The sequence below is a fragment of the Onychostruthus taczanowskii genome, unplaced genomic scaffold (assembly GCF_017590055.1).
Source record: "Onychostruthus taczanowskii isolate IOZ18803 unplaced genomic scaffold, ASM1759005v1 scaffold25, whole genome shotgun sequence".
Taxonomy (NCBI): Eukaryota; Metazoa; Chordata; class Aves; order Passeriformes; family Passeridae; genus Onychostruthus; species Onychostruthus taczanowskii.
The window spans coordinates 2,351,138-2,371,544 of record NW_024499796.1 but is presented as its reverse complement, the minus strand read 5'-3'; the positions used below and the strand labels follow the sequence as shown (position 1 = coordinate 2,371,544).

Genomic DNA, 20,407 nt, shown 5'->3' with positions numbered 1-20,407 from the left:
TTTGGGTCCCTGCAGAGCTGGGTTACACAGCGGGGTCAAATAGGGAGCAGCAAGCACCCCAAATCCCACACTGATACTCACATAGGGTCCCTGGGGGCCCTGGGGTCCTGGAAGTCCTTTGTCACCTGGGTAGCCCTGAAATGCAAAGGGAGAAGCCCTGGCTGTGCCCAGGGTGATGCTCCAGGGCAGGGAGAGCAGCCCATGGGGGCTGTGGGTGTGGGAGGTGCCCCTGTTGGGCTGGGAGGCTCTGGGGGGACAGAGCCCTCAGTTACCATGGTTTATTCTTTTCTAACCCCGGGCTCAGGCAGGTGGGAGCACCCCCAAACTGCCAGGGGGGCAAGAACCTGACAAAGCCACCTACCTTGTGTCCCCAGGGACCCCGCTGGGGCTGCTGGCCCATCTTGCCTCGCTTGCCCTGGGGACCACAGGTGAAAGACTCACAGGTAGTTCCAAACTGATCCAGCCACCCCTCGTTCCCTCCAGGATCTCCTCTCCAGGGATTCCGAGCCCCCAGAAAACTGGGACCACCCTGCAGAGCCTGCATGGGCTCCAAGGAGCAGCTCCCTGCCACCCTCGTGGGGACAGCAGTGCCACTTACCCGTCTGCCAGCTTCTCCTGGGAGCCCTTTGTCCCCTTCCTGCCCCACATCACCCTGGGGGAAAAAGAGAGGCGGGATGTGGGTCTCCAACAGCTCAGCCACATCCCAGGACTGGGGAGGAGGAGATGGGGACAGAGCCCAGCAGGCACTGGGGGATTCTGGAGCTGGGCACCAAGAGATGGGGAGGCCCCTGTGCCCTCCAGGGCCACCTGAGCCAGGCTGGAGGCAGGACCTGCCAGCCCCTCAGCCAAAAACCAGGCCAAGGCAGCCCAAGAGCATCCTGTGTTTGCCAGCTGGTGACAAACAGGTCCTCCTGGGCAATTCCCACTGTTTGCTCTCCACGGTCCCCAGTGGGACTGACCAGCTCAGGCTTGCCCACCCCATGCCCACTGGGCAGTCCCCCTCAGGTGCCATCCCCAGGGGAGGACTTTGGGGGTACCTTATCTCCTTTGCGGCCTTTCTCTCCTTTAGGACCAGCTCGTCCAGGAGGCCCCTAAAATCCCAAAGGAGAAGGAAAACCTGTAAGGATGCTGTGCGGGGGATGTCCCTCCTTGCTTCCCTCCCTGCCTTGCCCCAGTGTGCACAGGAGGATGCTCTAGGCTGGGATCTTCCCTTTGGGATTTTCCCTCTCTCTGGAGCAGGCTGGGCAGAAGGGGCTGTGGGAGGGTTCAGCAGGAGATGGTGCCTGCGCTGGACTTTTACACATCCAGGAGATGTCAGCATCCCCCAGCCTCTTTCAGGGAGAACCACCACAGCTCCATCCCACTCCTCACCATTTGTCCTGGTTTTCCTGGCTCTCCTGGCTCCCCTTTTGCACCCACCAGGCCCTAAGAAGGAAAACAAAATTCAAGGCAAATCCAAAACTTTGGGTTATTCAGATATTTGGATTATTCTGTGAGGGACACAGATCTGGGAGGCTGGAAAAGCTGGGGCAGGGAATGGGGCAGAGAGGAGCCTGCTCACCTCAGTGCCACTCAGCCCGGTGGCTCCAGCTTCGCCTGGTGGCCCAAGAGTCCCCTGAGTTCATTTGGGGACAAAACACGAGGCTGGCACCAGGGGAAGGCAGGAGGGCACAGCTGGGGCTGTTGTCCCCAGGGAGAGCTGTGCCAGGGATGTCCCCTGCCTGTCCCCATGGAGCAGAGGCGTTACCTGCCGGCCTGGCTGTCCCTTGGTGCCCACCACTCCTCTGGCTCCCTCATGCCCGGTGTAGCCCCGGAGCCCAGGGGCACCTGCCAGTCCCCGAGCCCCCTGCGAGCCCTGCAGGGCACGGAGATGGGGACACTGCTCAGCCCCATCCTCAGCAGGGCCCGAACAGCCACCCCTCGAGGGACTTCGGCTGCACTGAGCTTTGAAAATAAACCTGGAGTTTATTCCACAGCAAACCACCCTGGAATTTATTCCACAGCAAATCCTCCTGCAGTTTATTCCACAGCAAGTCCACCCAGAGTTTATTCCACAGCAAATCCCCCTGGAGTTTATTCCACAGCAAGTCCACCCAGAGTTTATTCCAGAGCCTGACCTCTCCCAGCAAATCACCCAAGCTAAAGGCTTGGAGCAACCTGGTCTGTGGAAGGTGTCCCTGCCCATGGCAGGGGATGGAATCCAAAGAGCTTTGAGGTCCCTTCCAACCCAGTTCTGGGATTCTGGGATTCCATAAGGGCATGTCTTGCTTGGGCAGAGTGGCACTGCAAGGTGGGATTGCAGGTGGGATTTATCCTGCAACTGAGCTTGGGGCTCAGCTGCAGGATAAATCCTGCAGATTTATAGATCCATAACACATCTGGGGCTCTGCCATGCCCATAATGCCCATCCTGGGGCACCTCATGTGTTCCAGGCCCTGGAGCCACAGGGACACCTGTGGATCTGCTCCAAGGAGGGGGAAATCCAGAGCCCTGGAGCTGCCTCAGGCAGATTGCAGCAGCCCAGGGTTACCTGTGCAACAGCCCTGGCACTTTGGCACGGCTTTTAATAGCTCTGTTAAAATTACTTTCATGAGCTTTTGCTGTGGGAAATCCAGGGAAGCAGTGACTCAGTCCCAGAGCCGGGAGCCTGGCTGGTTGAGCTCCCTTTGCAGCCACCCCCAGGGTAAGACATATCCCAAAATGCCACCAAACCTCTTTCCCAAGGGAATTCTTGGAGGCAGAGCTGGTACTCACCACTGGGCCGGGCTTGCCACCATCTCCCTTCGCTCCGTCTTCTCCGGCCTGTCCCTGTGGGGACATGGGGATTCAGAAAAAGCCCCTCACCACTGTGTCCTTCACCTCTGAGGGGACTTTTAGCATCCTGTCCCACATCCCACACTCAGCTGGCCAAGACAGCACTGGGAACCACGTGGGAGTGAACAGGATTCAGCAGCAGGAGCTGGTTTTCCATGAGGCACCACTGGGTGCTGGAAAGGATCTGATTTTGGGGGTTTAGATACTGGGAGTTTGGGGTTTTAGGGTCCTGGGAATCAGTGCTGAGTATGAGGTGTTAAACCCCCTCCTCATTTCTGAGCCCCCCGACCTGGCCAGTGAAGGAGCAATAAATCCTTTGGGTTGTACTGAAAATAGGGAAGAGCTGGGGAAGCTTTTGGCAGTTCCCAGCTCTGCAACATTCCAGGCATCAGTACCTCGAATCCTGCAGCCCCAGCAGGTCCATCCACACCTCGTGGCCCTGGATCTCCCTGGGAAAGGAAGGGAAACAGCTCTGTCCATGGAAAACCCTTCCCTGCCTTGCCGGCTCTGATCTCAGGGGTGTCCCATGGCAGGTCCCCCTGCCACCAGCCTGCCCAGGACACCCATGCAGCCAGTGCCAGCACATTCCCACCAGGAGAGCTTGGGAAGAGGCCAGAAAAGGGAGTTTCACCCGGAGGTGAAGGGCTGGAACCATAATCCTTCTGTACCTTCTCTCCCTCGGGACCGTCGAGCCCAGGAGGACCTCGGAGTCCTGTCCCCCCCTGTTCAGGGCACAAGCAGAGGAGCCCAGGTCACTCAGCCCTGCCAGTGCTCCCGGTCACACAAATGTCCCCTGGCAGTGTTCCCAGTCACACAGATGTCCCCTGACCAGGTCTGGGACAGAAATGGGGCCCTGCCCAATGCTCCTGGTCACACAAATGTCCCCTGCCAGGTCTGGGATGGGTTGGAAGGGGAGAGGGGGATCTGACTTACAAACCATCCTCTGGCTCCAGCAGGTCCCGCAGCTCCGGTGACACCGCCCTGGCCCTGGCACACAGAGGGAGACAGACGTGTTCCCAGCTTAGCAGTGGCTGGAATTTGGGGCAATGCTGCCACCAGGCAAAGTGCCCCACAAACCCAAACCTTCCTTTTGTGCCAGCAAGACCCAATTTTGGTGTCATGCCTGTGAGACATGAAACTCCCTAATTATGGAGATTTGACAGTTCCTAGGGTTTTCTGCAGCTCCCAGAGCACAAGGTTTCCCAGCAGGGGTGAGTGCCCTCCTTTGGGGACACTGAAGGGTGAGGTAGCCCAGCCCCAGCTGTACTTGCCAGCAAACCTTCTCGGCCCTTCTCTCCCTTCTGGCCTTTCCCTCCAATTTCACCTGTGGCAGCTCCTGGACCAGGAATTCCAGGAAGGCCCCTGGGGCCAGCATTGCCCTGCTCAGGGATGGAGAAAAGTGTCACCACAAAGAGGGAAAAGGAACAGCAATAAATGAGCTTCTGCATGGAGGTGAGCTCTGTCACCCTCTGGCCAGGTGCCACAGAGAGCAGGTCACCTGGGCTGCTCCTCAGCCATGGGAACACCCCTGTCCTGCTCTGTCCCCACCATGGAGCAGCAGGCCAGGGGTGTTCCCGAGATGCTGGAAAGAGGGACAGAGTTAGAGACACCCCTCACCTTCCGTCCCCGCAGTCCTGGCTCGCCCGGGTCCCCAGTGTCACCAGTGTCACCCTGCCCAGGGGGAAATGCTCACATCAGACACAGCAGTTGCTCCCCAGCCCTATCCCAGGATAGGTTAAAAGCTGGGCTTTGATTTCCATGGGCTTTTCCACCTTCCCCTGGCTGGGATTTTGATGCTGGGTAAGGCATGGGGGCTGGGAGATCACCCCAGCCGTGACCCCGTGTCCCAAAAGTGAGTGGGGACAAAATGCTGAGCACGCTTTGCCCAGCACGGGGACCCCAAAGCATCAACCCCTGGTTCCATGGGAGCATCCCAGGCTCTGTGTGGCAAAGCCATGGCATGGGCAGGGTCCAGAGGCAGCAGCTTTCCCATTCCCTGTGGGGACAATCCCACACGTACCTCCTTGCCTTGCTTCCCAGGCCGTCCTGGTGGCCCCTCTGTCCCCTCGTCCCCTGGCTCCCCAGGGCTCCCTCTGATGCCCGGAGCTCCTCGGGTTCCTGCCTCTCCCTGGACAGGATGAAGATGACCAGGATGATTCCTGGCTGCCTTTTCCAGCTCAGCCTGGCTCTGCCCACCATCATTTCCCATACTGGGAAAAATCCAGTTTTCTTATGGGACCCCACTGCCATGCCCAGCAACGTCAATTCCCAGGCATGAGGATGCCAGGGGGGTTCAAACACCTCCCATGGATTCAGGTGCCTGAGTGACCCTGCAGGAGTGGGGTGAGCCCAGCACCACCCCCAGCACCCACCTGCTCACCCTTGGGTCCCAGCTGACCCTCTGCTCCCGGCAGTCCTGGTGGTCCCTGTGGAAGAGAGAAAAGCCCAGCCCTAGCACAGCTCACAGGCCCAGCTTTACCCTTCTGGCTTTTTTGAGGACCAGCAGCCTCCTCCCATCCTTTCCGATCCTTGGAGCAGGGAACTGGGGAGGGGGGGGGGGCTGGAGCAGCCCCACTGGGGTGGGAACTCAGGTTCCCAGCTGTTGTACCTGCTCCCCATCCAGCCCGCGGACTCCGGCTGCCCCGGGAGCTCCCACCTCACCCTGCAGAGGACACAAAGGCAGGACAAGTAGCCGTGGTAGTTCTCCGTCTCTGCAGCTCCCCAAGATGTAAATCCCCCTCCCACAGTGATGGGGCCAAGCTGGGAGCAGTGCTGGCCCCCCCAGCCCCAGGGAGGTCAGTGGGGTGAGCCCAAGGTTCTGGGCAGCTCCTGGGGGAACCAAATCCTCTCCTTTGTCCTCACCTTCTCTCCTCTCATCCCTGCAGGTCCTTCACGTCCATTTGGACCTTCCTGGCCCTGAAATCAAACACCCCACATCAGCAGAGGCGCTTGGCCCGAGCTCAGGAGCCTTTGCAGCTGTGGGATGTCCTGACACAGCGCACACGGCCACGGGAAGGGAATCCACGCTCCACCTCCTCAAGCCCCCTGCAGCAGCTTCCCTTTTCCTTCCCTTCCTGCAGGTGCTTCAGGGAGCTCCCCAAAGGTGCAGCTGCAGGAAAATCCCTAATCCCTGTCCTCCTGAGAGGATCAGTGGATGGCTCCCAGCAGCACTCACCGGGTAGCCAGGCGGGCCAGCAGCCCCAGCTGCTCCAGGAGCGCCTCTTTCTCCAGCTGAACCAGGCTTCCCGGGCATGCCATCCAGCCCTCTTGTGCCAGGAACACCCTGCAAGGCCAAAAAACCCTGTAGGCCCCCCAAAACACAGCTCTAGGAGGGCTAAGCCAGGGAAAGCCCCGTGGCTGATGCATTTGGGTCACCTTGGGGTCCAAAGGTGCCACCTGCTCCAGGTGTAGGACACTGCTGTCCCCGCACCCCACTTGTCACCACCCACACACAGGGTTTGGGGAGTTCCCTGCCCCACAACCACCCCAGGGATGACAATGCCCTGGAGTGGGCACTGATGTCTGTTAAGTTTTTGGGTTTTGTTTGGTTTTTTTTTGGTGGGTTTTTTTTTTTTTCCCCACTAGGGTCAGGATTAAATGTGTGAGACAGTATTTCTTGTTTGGACTCAGATGTTTATTAATTCTTACCTATGTTATAGTCTCACAAACTGTGAGTTCTATAGTACTTCACTCTAACAAATTAAAAATGGAACTGTATTTCTCTTTCAACAAGGTTTTTTAAGGATAAACTGTCTAATTAAGAAATGACAATTTTGTTTTTTACTTTTAACCTAATAACCAACCACCTGTGGACCGCAATGCAGACTTTTTTATCTAATTACACAATACTAAAACTATGAAGAAGAAGGTGAAGAAGAAGGACCAGCCTCTGCCCTAAAACCTCCATCTTGCTATATATATATATCACTAGATGCCAAAACTTTAATAAGTTTCCCACCCTGTGATATTAGACACTTCTATTCAAACTCCACACCCACAATCCCAGTTCTGTCATTCCATTTTGGAAGCCTTCCCCACGGCCTCAGGTCACTGCAGTGTTCTCCTGGGGGTCAGTGGCTGTCAGTGCAGAAAGTCTGAAATTCTCAGCAACCAGGGTTCCTACAAATGCCCACCCTGTGGGACATCCCCCCAGCCCAGCAAGGTGAAGCTCTGCACTTACAGGCAGCCCTGGGAGCCCTCGAGGACCTGGGTCACCTGTTCTGCCCTGGGAAAAGAAGGATTTCAGCAATGTGTCATGGAACTGGGACCAGGGGAGGCTTTGCTCAGAGAAATCCCCTTGTCTTGGGACTGTGGCATTCACATTCTCTGAAAAAATCCCTTTGCCCAGGATTTTTCTCCTGGGAAGCTGAGAGGCCTCAGAGAAAAAGCAAAACAATCCTTATCTCATTTGCTTCTCCTGTGTTGTGCTCGTGTGGAATGTGTTTGGAGATTGTTTCACTGGATTCTGCTGTGAGTTGTTTTCACTCTTTGGCCAATCAGGGCCAAGCTGTGTCAGGACTCTGGAGAGAGTCACCAGTTTTCATTATTATCTTTATAGCCTTCTGTAAGTATCCTTTCTGTATTCTTTAGTATAGTTAGTGTAGTATTCTTTAATATAATACAGTATTATAAAATAATAAATTAGCCTTCTGAGAACATGGAGTCAGATTCATCATTCCTCCCTGCCACGGGAGTTCCTGCAAATACAGTGTGGGACCTCAGCAGTGTCTGTGCTGCATCAGGACAGAGGCCAGCAGCAGGGAATGGGATGAGGCTCCTGCCTGCTCCCAGCAAGGGCTGTGGGATGGATCGTGCTGCAGGCAGCACAGGGGATGTACTGCAGGTCACACACCCATGCAGAGGGATCGGAGCAGCCAGGAATACAGGGAGCAAGGAGAGCCATACCTGGGAGCCAGGAGCACCACGAGGACCAGGGGGACCTGGCAGGGCCTGGGGGACAAGAGCACCATCGGTGACACAGCCCTGGCTGAGCCCCTGCCCATTTAACTGCAGGACTGGCAAAAGTCCCCTGCTGTAGCAGCCAAACTAGCTGCTAATAAAGTCCAGGGTAAGGAAGCAAAAAGGGTGTTTGCATTGTATCAATGATGTTTAATTCAGCTGCTCTGTGAGATGGTCAGGGTGCAAAGCCAGGACTCATGGGGGGAGCCCAGGTCCCTGTACCTCGAGAGACCAGGGCTGAACAGTGGCATGGGGCAGGACAAGGATGAGGGCCAGCAGGGGAATGGGGAGGGACTGGCTCAGGGACACAGGAACAAGGGAAGGAGCCAATGGGGTCTGACAGCTTTAGAGGGAAGCTTCTTGTGTCTCCCTGACCCAGGGAATGCCTCTCAGGGTCTCCACACCCCATGGCAAAGCTTTCCCGTTTTCCCCATTCCCAGCCCAGCACAGAGAACTCGCCTGGTGCTTTCCAGGGGCTGGAGCTGCCCAGAACAGCAGCAAACAGTGCTTACCTTCGGACCAGCTTTTCCTGGAAATCCTGGTGGACCTTGAGCTCCCCTTTCTCCCTGTTAGGAGGCAAGAAAGATTTCCTTTCTTCTGTATGTTTTAATGCAAAAACTTCTTTAAAAAGCACAACAAAACAAACAAAAACCAGCTCTTAGAACAATCCAGAGGTGTTCGGGCAGAGGAGGTGCTGGAGTGCCAATGGGTCACCAGCTGTGGGAGGCAGATCCAGCTGTTCTCCTCCCACCAGGGCTGATGGAGGCTGTGGACACCTCCAAACCCATCCACTGGCTTCAAAACTCATCTCCAAAATGCTTCCAATGCTCCCAGTGCTGGAGGGGGTGCCCCATCCCTACCTTGTCTCCCCTGCGTCCCAACCTCCCGCGGTCTCCAGCAGGTCCTGGATAGCCCTGGGAAGAGCTCGGGGTTAGGAGGCAGCTGGGGCTGCCTGGCATCACTGTATTTTTGGGAGAAGGTGGCTGAGGGAAAGGCAGGAGCTCTGGGAGGGTGGTGAGTGCCCAGCTGGGGGCTGCTGCATCCTCCTCCCAGTCCGGCCACCTCCGTGTCCCCTCCGTGGCAGCTCCATCACTTACATAGGTGCCCACAGGTCCTTGTGGCCCCTCCAAGCCAGGCTTCCCAGGCAGCCCCTGGCAGGCAAAACAAGGGAATTAGCAAACCCCCACCCCCAGGATGCAGTCAGGCACCCTCTCTTCCTCAGTGATCCCACAGGGTCTGAGGAGCTCCTGGGCTGAGTCCATGGGATCCCCGAGGAGCAGCTCAGAGCCTCTGGGGGCTGTGAGCACCATCACTCCCCCAACCAGCCCCCCAAACCCCAGTTCTCACCTTTGGGCCCAAGCAACCTGGGTCTCCATCAGGTCCAGGCTTTCCTGGAGAGCCCTTTGGGATTATTTGGGGAGGAGGTGTCAGTCAAAGGCTGAGAGACGCCGAGCCCTGCTGAGCCCCCACTGCGGCCCTGAGCTCGTGGGGCCAGCAGGGTCACAGGGGGCAAACTCGGCCACTGTGGCTGGTCCTGCTGGCTCCTGCACACCCGTGGCTGGCAGGGCTGTCACCAGGGCAGGTGACAATCCTTGCTCTCAACATCACCATCAAGCCCAGCTGAGTGCAGGCTCTCAGGGAGGAGCTGTTCCAGCTGCAGGAGCTGTTCCAGGTCTCCATCCCAGGTCACTGAGCTGGAAGGGACCCACCAGGATCCAGTGCAGCACCCCTGTCCCTGCCCAGACCCCCAACAAGCCCACCCTGGGCATCCCTGGCTGCGCTGTCCAAAGGCTCCTGGAGCTCTGGCAGCCTCGGGGCCGTGCCCATTCCCTGGGGAGCCTGGGCAGTGCCAGCACCCTCCCCCTGAACCTCTGCCACCCTCTGCCACTGGGATCTCCTCCAGGACCCAGAGCCAGCTCCTGCTCAGCCATGAACGGTTTCCATGAGCTGCCATTCCCCATGGACACCCTGCCAGGCTCAGGGAGGCTGCACAGCTCCTGGAGCAGGCTGATTCCTTGGGGGAATGATTCTGCTCTTCCCTAGCCACAGTTATTTTCACCACTGAGGCTTTTTAATGTCTTTTATCAGCCAGTTATGATCAGGTCCTACAGATGCCCTGATTCCCAAGGAAAGTCCCACATTCCCCACCAGCCCCACTGACATCCCACCTAGGAAAACACATAGTTCATGCAGAGGAACATTTTTTTTTCCCTTACTGTGGATCCAGGAGTTCCAGCATGCCCACGGCCCCCTGGCAAACCAGCAAATCCCTGGAGGAAAGGGCAGCAGAGGAGCCATGGAGGGAAGGCAGGAGAGGAGGATGGAGAGACACAGCCCTGGGTTTGAGCCCCACCCAAAGCACAAGTGAAGGGCCCAGCCTGGTCAAGGCAGCACTGGGGCTTTTCCTTGAAATCCAGCTGCTGGATTCCTCATGGAATCAGCACGGCTCTGTGTGGACAGACACAACACCCACTCGTGCCCCCAGACACTCTGTGTGATGCTGGCAGCACTCTGGTCTGTCTCTGACCCAGTTTTCATCCTCTCTTTTGAGGGAAGTGCCAGATTTTTTTTTTTAATTTTTTTTTTTTAATTTCAGAGCAAAGATAAATATATGATACCCTGCAGAGGGGAAAACCTGCTGCCAGCCCCAGTCTTGCTGCTAGATTTGTTCAGGCTAGCAGTGCCAGGGGTGGGAAATCCCACTGCCCTGTTCCAAATCCTTCCCCTCTCAGCACCCTCCCAGAGGAGCACCCTCCAGCTGCCCATGGACATGCTTTGGAAGCACATTCCCAAAGGGATAAAGCTGAGCAGAGGGATGGAAGACCAGAAAATCAGCTCTACTCACCAGTGGTCCCCTCCTGCCTGGGCTGCCCACGATCCCTGGGTGGCCCTGCAGGATGAGGATAAGGATGAGGATGGGGAAGCAGAACAGCCTCTCCCAGTCCCCATCATGGCAAAGTCCATGGTATCAAGGTCTTGTCCCACATGGCCATGAGGATGGGAGGTTGGGAATTGACCCCACTGATGGCATCAAGGTCAGCCACAGCCACAAGGATGAAAGGTTGGGAAGTGTCCCCACTGAAGGTATCAGGTCTTGTCCCACATGACCACAGGATGGGAGATTAGAAAGTGACCCCACTGATGGCATCAGGTCTTGTCCCACATGACCACAGGATGGGAGATTAGGAAGTGACCCCACTGATGGCATCAGGTCTCATCCCACATGACCACAGGACGGGAGGTTGGGAAGTGACCCCACTGCTGGAATCAGGCCTTGTCCCCCACAGCCACAAGGATGGGAGGTTAGGGGGTGTCCCCATGGGCTCAGCTGCCCCTGTCCACACCCCCCAGCACCCTGTCCCCAGGCAAGTACAGATGTAGGATGGGAACCTGTGTACCAGGCTTTCCTTCTGCTCCCTCCGCTCCCGGCACGCCCCGCGAGCCCTGCAAGGAGAGTTTTGGCTCAGGGTGGCCCCACAAGGGCTCCTCCTGCCCCCACCCCTCAGGGTGACAGTGTGAGACATCAGCAGTGGCAGCTCTGGATTCCTCATCCCACACAGCTCTAGCAGCTCCTCCCTGCTCCATCCCACCTTGGGACGGGAAATAACATCCACATGGGAGGGAAGCTGTTCCCACCAGGAACACCTCGGCTGGGTTTTCCCTCCTCCTGCCCCAGCTATTTATTCCTGGCTCCTTCACCAGCCTCAGCTCTGAATAACAGAGCTTCCTTATAAAGTTCTTTCCTGGAATTTTCTGTGCTCAGCGTTCTGGAGGAAGTCGTGGTGTTGGGCAGGTGGTTTGTCAAAATGCAACGTGCCACAGCCCGAGCTGCTCATCCCCAACTTTTCCTGCTCAAATTCCTGACCCTCTGGTCTGGCCACATTCCAGGATGCTGCTCCCATGTCCCAGAGCTGGCAGCTCCCCATGGCAGCACAGAGATGTGGGATATCCTCTACTTACAGGCAGTCCAGGGACTCCAACCAGCCCACGCTGCCCCACACGACCCTGCAAAACACCAGGAATCACAAAACCATCCCTCTGCCAGTGGCAAAGCTGCAGATTTGGAGGAAAATTTTGTGTGTGAAAGATGTGCTCTGCCCCAGCACATCCCAAGCCAAGCAAGGGGTGTTTCAATCCAGACTTGTTTCAATCCCTCACAGCCAAAGATGCTCCAAGATCCAAATTCCAGCACCCCGTTAGTTACCCGGGCTCCCCGTGGTCCTGGGGCTCCCTTAGGGCCGTCAGGTCCTTGGCATCCCTAAAATCCACACAAAGGAAAACAAAGACATTGCAAATCTACAGGGGCAGCTCAGGGGGATGCCATGCACAGGGAGGGGGCCAAGAGGCTGGAGACCCTCCCCAGGATGGTGCCCCTGGGTTGGACCCTGGCAGGGTGGGCACATCCGAGGCAGTGGGAAAGCAGCAGATTCTGGTGCTGACCTTGGGTCCCTCGCTGCTGTTTAGCCCTGCAGGGCCAATCTGACCTTCTTCCCCCTGCCAGGAGAGAGGGGAGGAATCATCCAGGGAAAACACAGCCTCAGATCCCGGGAGAGTCACCAGCCTGCTGCTGGTGTAGGGAAAAACACCGCGAGTGTGACCAGAGGTGACATTAATAATTGGCACCAGCTGACCTTTGGTGGGAATGGGGACTTCCCCCACCCCCAGGGTTAAAAACCAGGCAGAAAGAAAAATCTCAATCAGTTTGGTGTGGCCCAAAACGACATGGTTGAGTATTTTTGTTTTCTGGTGGACAAATTAAAGGCAGTTCCAAGGACTGCTGTGCCAAGGCTGCTGCCTGCTCCAGCCCCTGTGCCAGCAGCGCTGCCTGGGAAGGTGGACAAGGCAGGAAAGGATTCCTGCTGCATCCCCAGCTCCTGGAGAGGTGGGAGGAGCTGTTACTCATCCTGGAGAGCAAAAGAGCAGCTCCAGGAAGGTATCCCAAAAGCCCTGGGAGTGGGAGGGCATCCCCTTGCAGACTGGAAATGTGGGTGGGAAAATAATCCTCCTTTTCCTGAGAAGCTGGGAATCACTAGGGATCAGCAGGCAGCCTCAAACACGGATGTGGAGGTGGCTTCAGTCTCCCAGACAGCTCTCTCAGAGCACACACTGCAGGAAAAAGCATTCCCAAAACCCTTCAGGGCTGCCAGCACAGGCTCCAGGAGCCTGGCAGGAGTCAGAGAGGGACACAAAATGAGCAATCCCCGAACCTTCTGCTCCCAAAAGCTGCAAAGGAGCTGACCCAGAGCAGGGACTCAGCGGGATCCTGCAGAGCTGCTGGGCTGAGGCAGCTGGGGAGGGCTGGCAATCCTCTGCCTGAGGCTGCTCTGGCAGCAGTGAACCCAGCAGAGAATTTTGGGGTGAAGAGGTGTGGAGCAGGCAGTGCACAGCTCGGTTTGCAGCCCCAAGGCTGGGGCTCTGGGCCAAGCTCCCGATGCTGTTAAAGGGATCCCTTGGGAGAGATCCCATAAACCAGCACTGCCTGCCCCTCTCAGGGCTGTCCCCACGCTGTGGCACAGGTCACACGTGTGCTCCCCCCGTGACACCAGCCCAGTGGCACTCACGTCTGGTCCCTGTGGCCCTGCAGCCCCTCGGGGGCCGGGGAAGCCCTGCAAGCCCCCCTGGCCCCGGGCTCCTGGAGGGCCTTTTGCTCCTTGTGCTCCTCGTGGGCCCTTGGAGGAACAAAACACAGAATGTCACAAAGCAGGGACAGCAATTCCCTGATCCACAGGCAGGAATTCCCCTGGAGAACCCATCACTGGCATGGGGAGCACCCCAGACCCTCCTCCCCCAGCGTCCCTGGGCCACCAGAAAGGGGAAAATTCATTGTTTAAACAGCCAAAGTGAGATGGAGCAGAGAAGGATGGATCAGAGTGGGATCAGCACAGAATGAGCTGCCTGGCTGCCACAGACCCCAAAACCCAGCAGGGGCTGGGGTCCTTGGGCAGCCACAGCCACCCAGAGCTGGGTAAAGCACATCTGAGCAACAGAGGGAGCAGCTCCATGAGCCCATTCCCTGGGGAGCCTGGGCAGTGCCAGCACCCTCTGGGGGAAGAACCTTGCCCTGAGCTCCAGCCTGAGCTGCCCTGGCCCAGCCCCAGCCGTGCCCTGGCTCCTGTCCCTGTCCCCGAGTGCAGAGGGCTCATTCCAGCACCCAGCCCCTCCACGTCCCCTCCCCAGTGTGACCAGGAACCTCCAGGTGGCATTTGGAGGCACCACAGGCTTGGGAATGGATACCTTGCCTCCTTTGGCTCCCAGATCTCCCTTGGCTCCACCTGGACCTCGGCAGCCCTGCAAGAGCAGCAGCAGTGGAGGTTACAGTGAGAAACCCCTGGTGCAAGCCGTGTCTTATCCTGGCACCAAATAAAGGGAATTTTGCCCTGCTCCAGTCAGGGCTTTCCTCTGAGCTGGGAGCAGGGACCTGCTGAATCTGGCTCCAGGGCTTTTGGGTTCAATCCCCACCAAACCAAGCTCAGCAGCCTGTGCCAATGCCAATGCCAGCTCCCAGCTGGTTGTGGCATCAATGGTACCACCAAAACAATGCCAAGTATCCTCACTGCTGTGTTCCTTAACTCAGGCCAAAGCATTCCCACTTCCCTGAGCTCCCAAAGTGACCCCTCAGGACACTCCCAAGCCTGAAAATTCCAGCAAAAGGAGCCCAAGCTCAGCTCTGCCTCCCCAAACAGCCCCAGCTGGCACCTAATTAAACATCAATTCCAGGCACACATAAAGAACACAGAGCAGCTTTGGGCTGCTCTGCCACAGCTCTCCTGCTTCCAAAGCAGGATCCCATGGATGCCATCACTCACCTGCTCTCCTTGGGTGCCTTTTGCACCTGGCAGGCCAAGAAAACCCTTCAGAGAGACAGAGAAAGCAAGTTTAAAAAGAAAACCACAAAGGGAAGTACTGCATGTACTCCTGGAGGTGACAACCCACCCACAGCACAGGGATGGCATGGGCTGGGAAATGGGGGCTCACTTTGGCTCTGAGTTGCTGCTGAGATCCCCAGTGGGATTTGTTCCCCAAAAAGGGACCAGAAGAGTCACAAACCCTCCCAAGGCTGCCCATAAGATGAGGCTGAGGTCCTCATTTGACTCCAAAATGCACCTCCACATCCCATCCCTCATCCCACTCAAGCCCCAGTTCTCAGCTCTGTGGGTTGGGGTCCCAGGACACAGAAGGGGACACCTGGGCCAGGCAGGATGAAGGTCAGGCTGTCCCAAGCCTTTGGAAAGGGCACCTGAGCACCCAAATCCCTTGGGAAAAGGGTGCCCCAGGGAAGGGATCAGCAGGGCTGGGCCATCTCTGCTGATAAATCCACAGGGAAGAAATAAAAATTGAGGTGCCTGGGAGCAGGAGGGGCAGAGGAGCTTTGGGGATGATGAGTGTGGCCACAGGGACGTGGCTGGCATCTCAGCAGCCCTGTGGGAAGCTGGGCAAACAGGGCATTCCCTGCAGGATTCTGTGGGGCTGCCAGGGAGAGGATGAGTGTGGCCACAGCGCTCTTCACAGAGAGCAGCAGGCACAACTTCCCAAGGATTTTTCCTGGGAAAGTAGAGAGAAGAAGAGAAAACAATTCTTATCTCTATTCACTGCCCCTGTTTTTGCACATGTGGAATGTGTTATGGAGATTGTTTACCCAAAGTGATTTGTTAATTGGACACTGGTGAAAGTTGTTTTGAGTGATTAGCCAGTCACTCAAAGCTGTGTCCTGGCTGTCTCAGTCACAGGTTTTTCTGTAGTACAGTAGTATAGTTTTAATATAGTATTAATGCAATATAATATAGTTTAATAAAGCAATTGTTCAGCCTTCTGAATCACGGAGTCAGAGCACATTATTCCCTGGCTGGGGGATCGCCTGTTTCTACTGCAGGTGACAGCACCCCACATCCAACCACCCACTTCCCATGCACTTACCCCAGGGCCCTGCTGTCCCAGCTGTCCCCTCACCCCAGGGGCACCATCTGTACCCTGCAAGAGGAATCCTGGAATCACAGACTGTTCTGAGCAGGAAGGGACCCACCACGATCACCCAGCCCTGCTCCTGTCCCTGCCCAGACCCCCAACAAGCCCACCCTGGGCATCCCTGGCAGCGCTGTCCAAAGGCTCCTGGAGCTCTGGCAGCCTCGGGGCCGTGCCCATTCCCTGGGGAGCCTGGGCAGTGCCAGCACCCTCTGGGGGAAGAACCTTGCCCTGATCTCCAGCCTGAGCTGCCCTGGCCCAGCCCCAGCCGTTCCCTGGCTCCTCTCCCAGAGTGAAGAGGGCTCTCATCAGAACACCCAGCCCCTCCATGTCCCCTCTCCAGGGTGACCAGGTGGCATTTGGGAGGTCAGCTGGAAGTGCTGCCCCCTCTCCCCTCCAAAAACAGGGACAGGGACCCCCTCAACCCCACACATCAGGTCCTTCCAGGGAAATCCCTCCAACCTGGGGTTCATCCCCACCAATGTCCCAAAAAACGCTCTTACTGTGTCTCCTTTGGGACCAGAGGATCCCTCCAGCCCTGCTGGACCCTGGGAAAAGCAAAGGCAGGGGATGTTGGGAAAAGAGGGATGTGGCTCCCTGTCCAGCTCTGTCGATGGGACCCCAGCCCACAGGAACCTGCCCAGGAGCTGCCTCACACCTCAGGGACAATGCCCTCACCCAGGGGACACAGCTNNCACCCACTCCTGGGGGGCCACAAGGACCCCCCAAGGTCAAGGATTTCCCATCCACTTCCCAAATCCATGGGGGACAAATCCCAGCAGCTCCTGGAAGAGAACTGGGGGGATGCACCCAGCCCAGGACAGCCTCACTCACCTGAGAGCCCCTGGGGCCAGGGGGACCACGCCTGCCCTGCAAGCCCTGGGGTCCCTGCAGAGGGGGGACAGGGAGCTGCCGTTAGGATTAAACCCTCTCCTGGGAATTCCCAGCTGCTGAGGAGCTCCAGAGTGCCCAGCTTATGGCACACAAAGGGCTACAGAAAGGATTCCCACCCCTGAGCCAGCCTCTGCAGCTTTTGGGGTGGCTTGGGATCACATCCCAGCTGCAGGAGACCACTCCAGGCTGGGTGAGCCTGGGACAGCCTCCCATGCCAGGACACTCCATCCTGGGACACCCATCCAGGCATACCCATCCTGGGACACTCCACCCTGGGACAATCCACCCTGAGACACCCATCCTGGGACATTCCACCTTGGGACACCCATCCTGGGACATTCCACGTTGGGACACCCATCCTGGGACACCCATCCTGGGACATTCCACCTTGGGATACCCATCCTGGGACATTCCACCCTGGGACACCCATCCTGGGATACCCATCCTGGGACATTCCACCCTGGGACACCCCATCCCAGGAATCCCCTACCTTGGGGCCGCGGGGCCCGGCCATCCCAGGAGGACCCAATTCCCCCTGTGGAGAGAGCACAGCAGGGCAGGGATGGGGTGAGGACAGAGACCCCAAAATCCCAAATGACAAAGGCTGGGCACTGGGCACACCCACCTGAGAGCCATTGCTGCCTCGGCACCCCACGGATCCTGGCTGGCCGGGCTCTCCCTGCAAGGCAAGACCCTGCTCAGCCCCACAGGAGAGGTGGGACAGGGACTCCTGAGCATCCCGGGGATGCTGGGGGGCTTTACTGGTGAGTTTAACACCACGGGTGCTTTTGCAGCCCTCCCCCCGCTAGCTGGATGGTTTTAACCAAATGCAGCACTTTTAGGTGTAAATTAGAACAAGGGAGGGACAAGGTGGCACTCTGGGCAGCAGCAGCTCTGCTGCCTGAAATTCCATCTGTACCAAACCTTGAGACTCACCATGGGACCAGCAGGGCCCGGGGCACCCACTGAGCCACCTTCTCCCTGCAGCAGGAGAGAAAAAAAAAAAAAAAAAGCCATTTTTTGCTTTGATTCTCTCCTTCATCCCAAATCCCCCTTTTTCTTCACATCATTTTCACATTTCTTCACATCAGCTGCTTGATGCCCCCTCGGACATTTGCTGATCAACCCCAGCTCCCTTTCATGTTGGAGAACCCATCCATTCACCACCAAACCACTTCAGTTTTCCTTTCAAATCCTTTTCCAGCCCTTTCCTGGACAGGATGTCTCCCAGTTATGTGGGAACACTGAGCTGTCCCTATGCTGAGAGCACACTGCCAATCCCAGGTGCTGCCAGCCTGGGATTCATCTCAGCTGGAGGTGGCCACCTAAAATAAACCCCAATGTGCTCTGGAACAGCTCATTTCTCTTCATTTCTCCTCGTTCCCAGACAGAACAGGGATGGGAAATGCTGGAGGCAAGGCCCCAACGTGCCTGGATGCAAATCCCTGCTCAGACCCCTCTTCCCAGTGGGAATCGCTGGCTCCTGCACCCCTTTGGGTGGCACAGAGAAGGGAAATGCACTCACCTCTGGCCCTGCAGGGCCCTGCAAGCCCATGGAACCCTTAAGCCCCGCCAGCCCCTGGGAGAGAAGCCAGGAATGAGGTGTCAGCACCCTGAGGTGACACTGCCTTTGTCTCTTCCCTCACAGGAGGGGCAGGGACACCACAGAGACCACGAGGGCTTTGCCAAAGGCAGGAGAGTGTGGGCTGGAGCTTGGGGACATCGCAGAGAGGGGCATGGAGGGCAGGGTGTGAGACACCTCCAGCTCCCCAGGTGACTCACCTGGAGCCCTGCAGGTCCTGGCAGCCCATTCTCTCCCTTCACCCCCTGGAAAAGCCAAGAGCAGCCTGAGTGATGGAGGAGAGCAGGACCTGGGGGGCTGTGGCAGGGGAGGAGAGACCCCTGCCCACCCTGGCAGGGCTGGGAGGGGCAGGGACAGCCACCCTCACCTTCACTCCCTTCTCTCCTTTGTCCCCAGCTGGTCCTGGGTCTCCCAAGAAACCCTGAAATGGAACAGGGATGAAATGGAACAGGGATGAGCCCCAGCTGGGCCACCAGGAGTTAAAAGGTGGCTGCTATGCCTCCAAGGACACAGGGTGGGACAGGAGGATGGGGACCCTCAAGACTGTGGTACATGGGGCAAAGCCTGGCTGCTGGTGCCCAGCATGGTGTCACCTCCCTTCAGCTCCAGGTGTCACCCACAGCAGTGACACAGGGCTGGCACAAGGCTGGCACAGGCAGGAAGGCACAAAGTGTGGCCCAGAACAGGGGTCTGATAACCCACGTGGGACTGCTGCTGCAAAAAGAAGAAATTAGGTCTCAAACCCACCAGGATGATCAGATCTTGGAGAAGCCCAAAAATCTCCTGGGCAGCTCTAAAAATGCTGCCCTGAAGCAGACTAAGTGATGGGAAAATTAAAAAATTAAAGGGTGACAAACCACCAGCATTCACTGTTTTATGGGCATTTTCCACCCTGGCTGCCAAAGCCCTGGATGAGCCTGGGGAGGAGCTGCAGGAGCAGTGCTGGTCCCAGTGGAACCAGTAGGAAAGGTGTTGGGTTTGGCACTGGGAGCAGGTGCTGGGACTGGCACCTCATGGTGCCCATGGCTGTGCAAGCCAGAGCCAACTCACCTCTTCTCCCTTGTCCCCAGCCAGCCCTCGGTCACCCTGGAAGCCCTGGAGGCCCTGGGAAGAGGGAGGAAGGAGCAGAGCAGGCACTGAGGGGCTGCCACCCGTGCCCACCCTCCTCCCCAGCAGCTGCTGACTGTGGCATTCACATTCTCTGGAAAAATCCCTTCACCCAGGAGTTTTCTCCTGGGAAGCTGAGAAGCCTCAGAGAAAAGGAAAACAATAATTATCTGATTTGCTTCTCCTGTGTTTTGCTGCTTTGGAATGTGTTTGGAGATTGTTTATCCACAGGTGATTGTTTCATTGGTTTCATGTGAATTGTTTTGACTTAATGATGTATCAGTGCTCTGGAAAGAGTCACAAGTTTTATTATCTTTTCAGCCTTCTGTAAGTATCCTTTCTGTATTCTCTAGTATAGTTTAGTGGAGTATTCTTTAATATAATACAGTATCATAAAGTAATAAATTAGCCTTCTGAGAACACAGACTCAGATTCATCATTCCTGCCTTCATCTGGGAACCCTGCAAATACAAGAGAGCTGCAGCTCCCCCTGAGCCTGAGCCTGCCCACGGCTCACCTGCTCCCCTGGCAGCCCCCAGGGCCCAGGTTTTCCATCCAAGCCAGGGAAACCATCGGAGCCGGGGTATCCCACACGTCCTGGCAAGCCTTGGAGCCCACGTTCCCCCTGGGGAGAAAAATCCAAGCACGGAAAATAAAAATATCCATATTATGAAAGCAGTAAAGGAAACTCTGAGCTCTGCCTGCCTCTGGCTCTCGCTCTGGGGAAAAGCTTGGTTCATCTAGGGCCAGGTGGATCTTTCCAGGTTCTCCACCAAATCCCTGGTATAATTGGAGCCAGGGGTTGTACAGCAGGAAGCAACACAGAGGGCAGGGAAGAAAAAATGCAGTGAGAAAAGGTCGAGTGAAAGCTCCTGCATCAGCTCCTGCCTCAAAGCCATTCCTGATCCTGTCCCACGTGCAGGAGTCAGAGCAGATCCAGCCCAGGATCCACCACCAGCTACAGCTTCACCTTCACCCCTGCTTGCTGCAGTCCTGAATTCAGGCAGGCTGAAGGGCAGTGTGGGGCAAAGCTGCAGTGATGTGGGAGAGGGGGACATTGCTCTCCTCTCTTGTACCCACAGGGCACCTGAA

The 20,407-nt window shown here is 56.9% G+C and overlaps 1 protein-coding gene across 1 annotated transcript in view; it reads right to left on the bottom strand.

Annotated features, from left to right (window-relative positions):
* Window positions 1-20,407, bottom strand: part of LOC121336981 (collagen alpha-1(I) chain-like) — a 79,992-nt gene that overhangs the window by 4,373 nt on the left and 55,212 nt on the right. The window contains exons 13-56 of the mRNA XM_041406693.1: window positions 19,833-19,940; window positions 19,259-19,312; window positions 18,576-18,629; window positions 18,409-18,453; window positions 18,152-18,205; window positions 17,563-17,607; window positions 17,252-17,305; window positions 17,117-17,161; window positions 16,567-16,620; window positions 16,236-16,280; window positions 15,688-15,741; window positions 14,580-14,624; window positions 14,008-14,061; window positions 13,335-13,442; window positions 12,214-12,267; window positions 11,978-12,031; window positions 11,734-11,778; window positions 11,164-11,217; window positions 10,619-10,663; window positions 9,990-10,043; window positions 9,121-9,174; window positions 8,871-8,924; window positions 8,634-8,687; window positions 8,286-8,339; window positions 7,720-7,764; window positions 6,995-7,039; window positions 5,990-6,097; window positions 5,677-5,730; window positions 5,423-5,476; window positions 5,187-5,240; window positions 4,835-4,942; window positions 4,432-4,485; window positions 4,086-4,196; window positions 3,748-3,801; window positions 3,483-3,536; window positions 3,210-3,263; window positions 2,755-2,808; window positions 1,748-1,855; window positions 1,562-1,615; window positions 1,372-1,425; window positions 1,038-1,091; window positions 599-652; window positions 362-415; window positions 82-135 (exon numbers count right to left, since the gene is read on the bottom strand). Of these exons, the coding sequence (XP_041262627.1) occupies window positions 82-135; window positions 362-415; window positions 599-652; window positions 1,038-1,091; window positions 1,372-1,425; window positions 1,562-1,615; window positions 1,748-1,855; window positions 2,755-2,808; window positions 3,210-3,263; window positions 3,483-3,536; window positions 3,748-3,801; window positions 4,086-4,196; window positions 4,432-4,485; window positions 4,835-4,942; window positions 5,187-5,240; window positions 5,423-5,476; window positions 5,677-5,730; window positions 5,990-6,097; window positions 6,995-7,039; window positions 7,720-7,764; window positions 8,286-8,339; window positions 8,634-8,687; window positions 8,871-8,924; window positions 9,121-9,174; window positions 9,990-10,043; window positions 10,619-10,663; window positions 11,164-11,217; window positions 11,734-11,778; window positions 11,978-12,031; window positions 12,214-12,267; window positions 13,335-13,442; window positions 14,008-14,061; window positions 14,580-14,624; window positions 15,688-15,741; window positions 16,236-16,280; window positions 16,567-16,620; window positions 17,117-17,161; window positions 17,252-17,305; window positions 17,563-17,607; window positions 18,152-18,205; window positions 18,409-18,453; window positions 18,576-18,629; window positions 19,259-19,312; window positions 19,833-19,940 (2,622 nt within the window). The remainder of the gene's footprint in view (window positions 1-81; window positions 136-361; window positions 416-598; window positions 653-1,037; window positions 1,092-1,371; window positions 1,426-1,561; window positions 1,616-1,747; window positions 1,856-2,754; window positions 2,809-3,209; window positions 3,264-3,482; window positions 3,537-3,747; window positions 3,802-4,085; window positions 4,197-4,431; window positions 4,486-4,834; window positions 4,943-5,186; window positions 5,241-5,422; window positions 5,477-5,676; window positions 5,731-5,989; window positions 6,098-6,994; window positions 7,040-7,719; window positions 7,765-8,285; window positions 8,340-8,633; window positions 8,688-8,870; window positions 8,925-9,120; window positions 9,175-9,989; window positions 10,044-10,618; window positions 10,664-11,163; window positions 11,218-11,733; window positions 11,779-11,977; window positions 12,032-12,213; window positions 12,268-13,334; window positions 13,443-14,007; window positions 14,062-14,579; window positions 14,625-15,687; window positions 15,742-16,235; window positions 16,281-16,566; window positions 16,621-17,116; window positions 17,162-17,251; window positions 17,306-17,562; window positions 17,608-18,151; window positions 18,206-18,408; window positions 18,454-18,575; window positions 18,630-19,258; window positions 19,313-19,832; window positions 19,941-20,407) is intronic.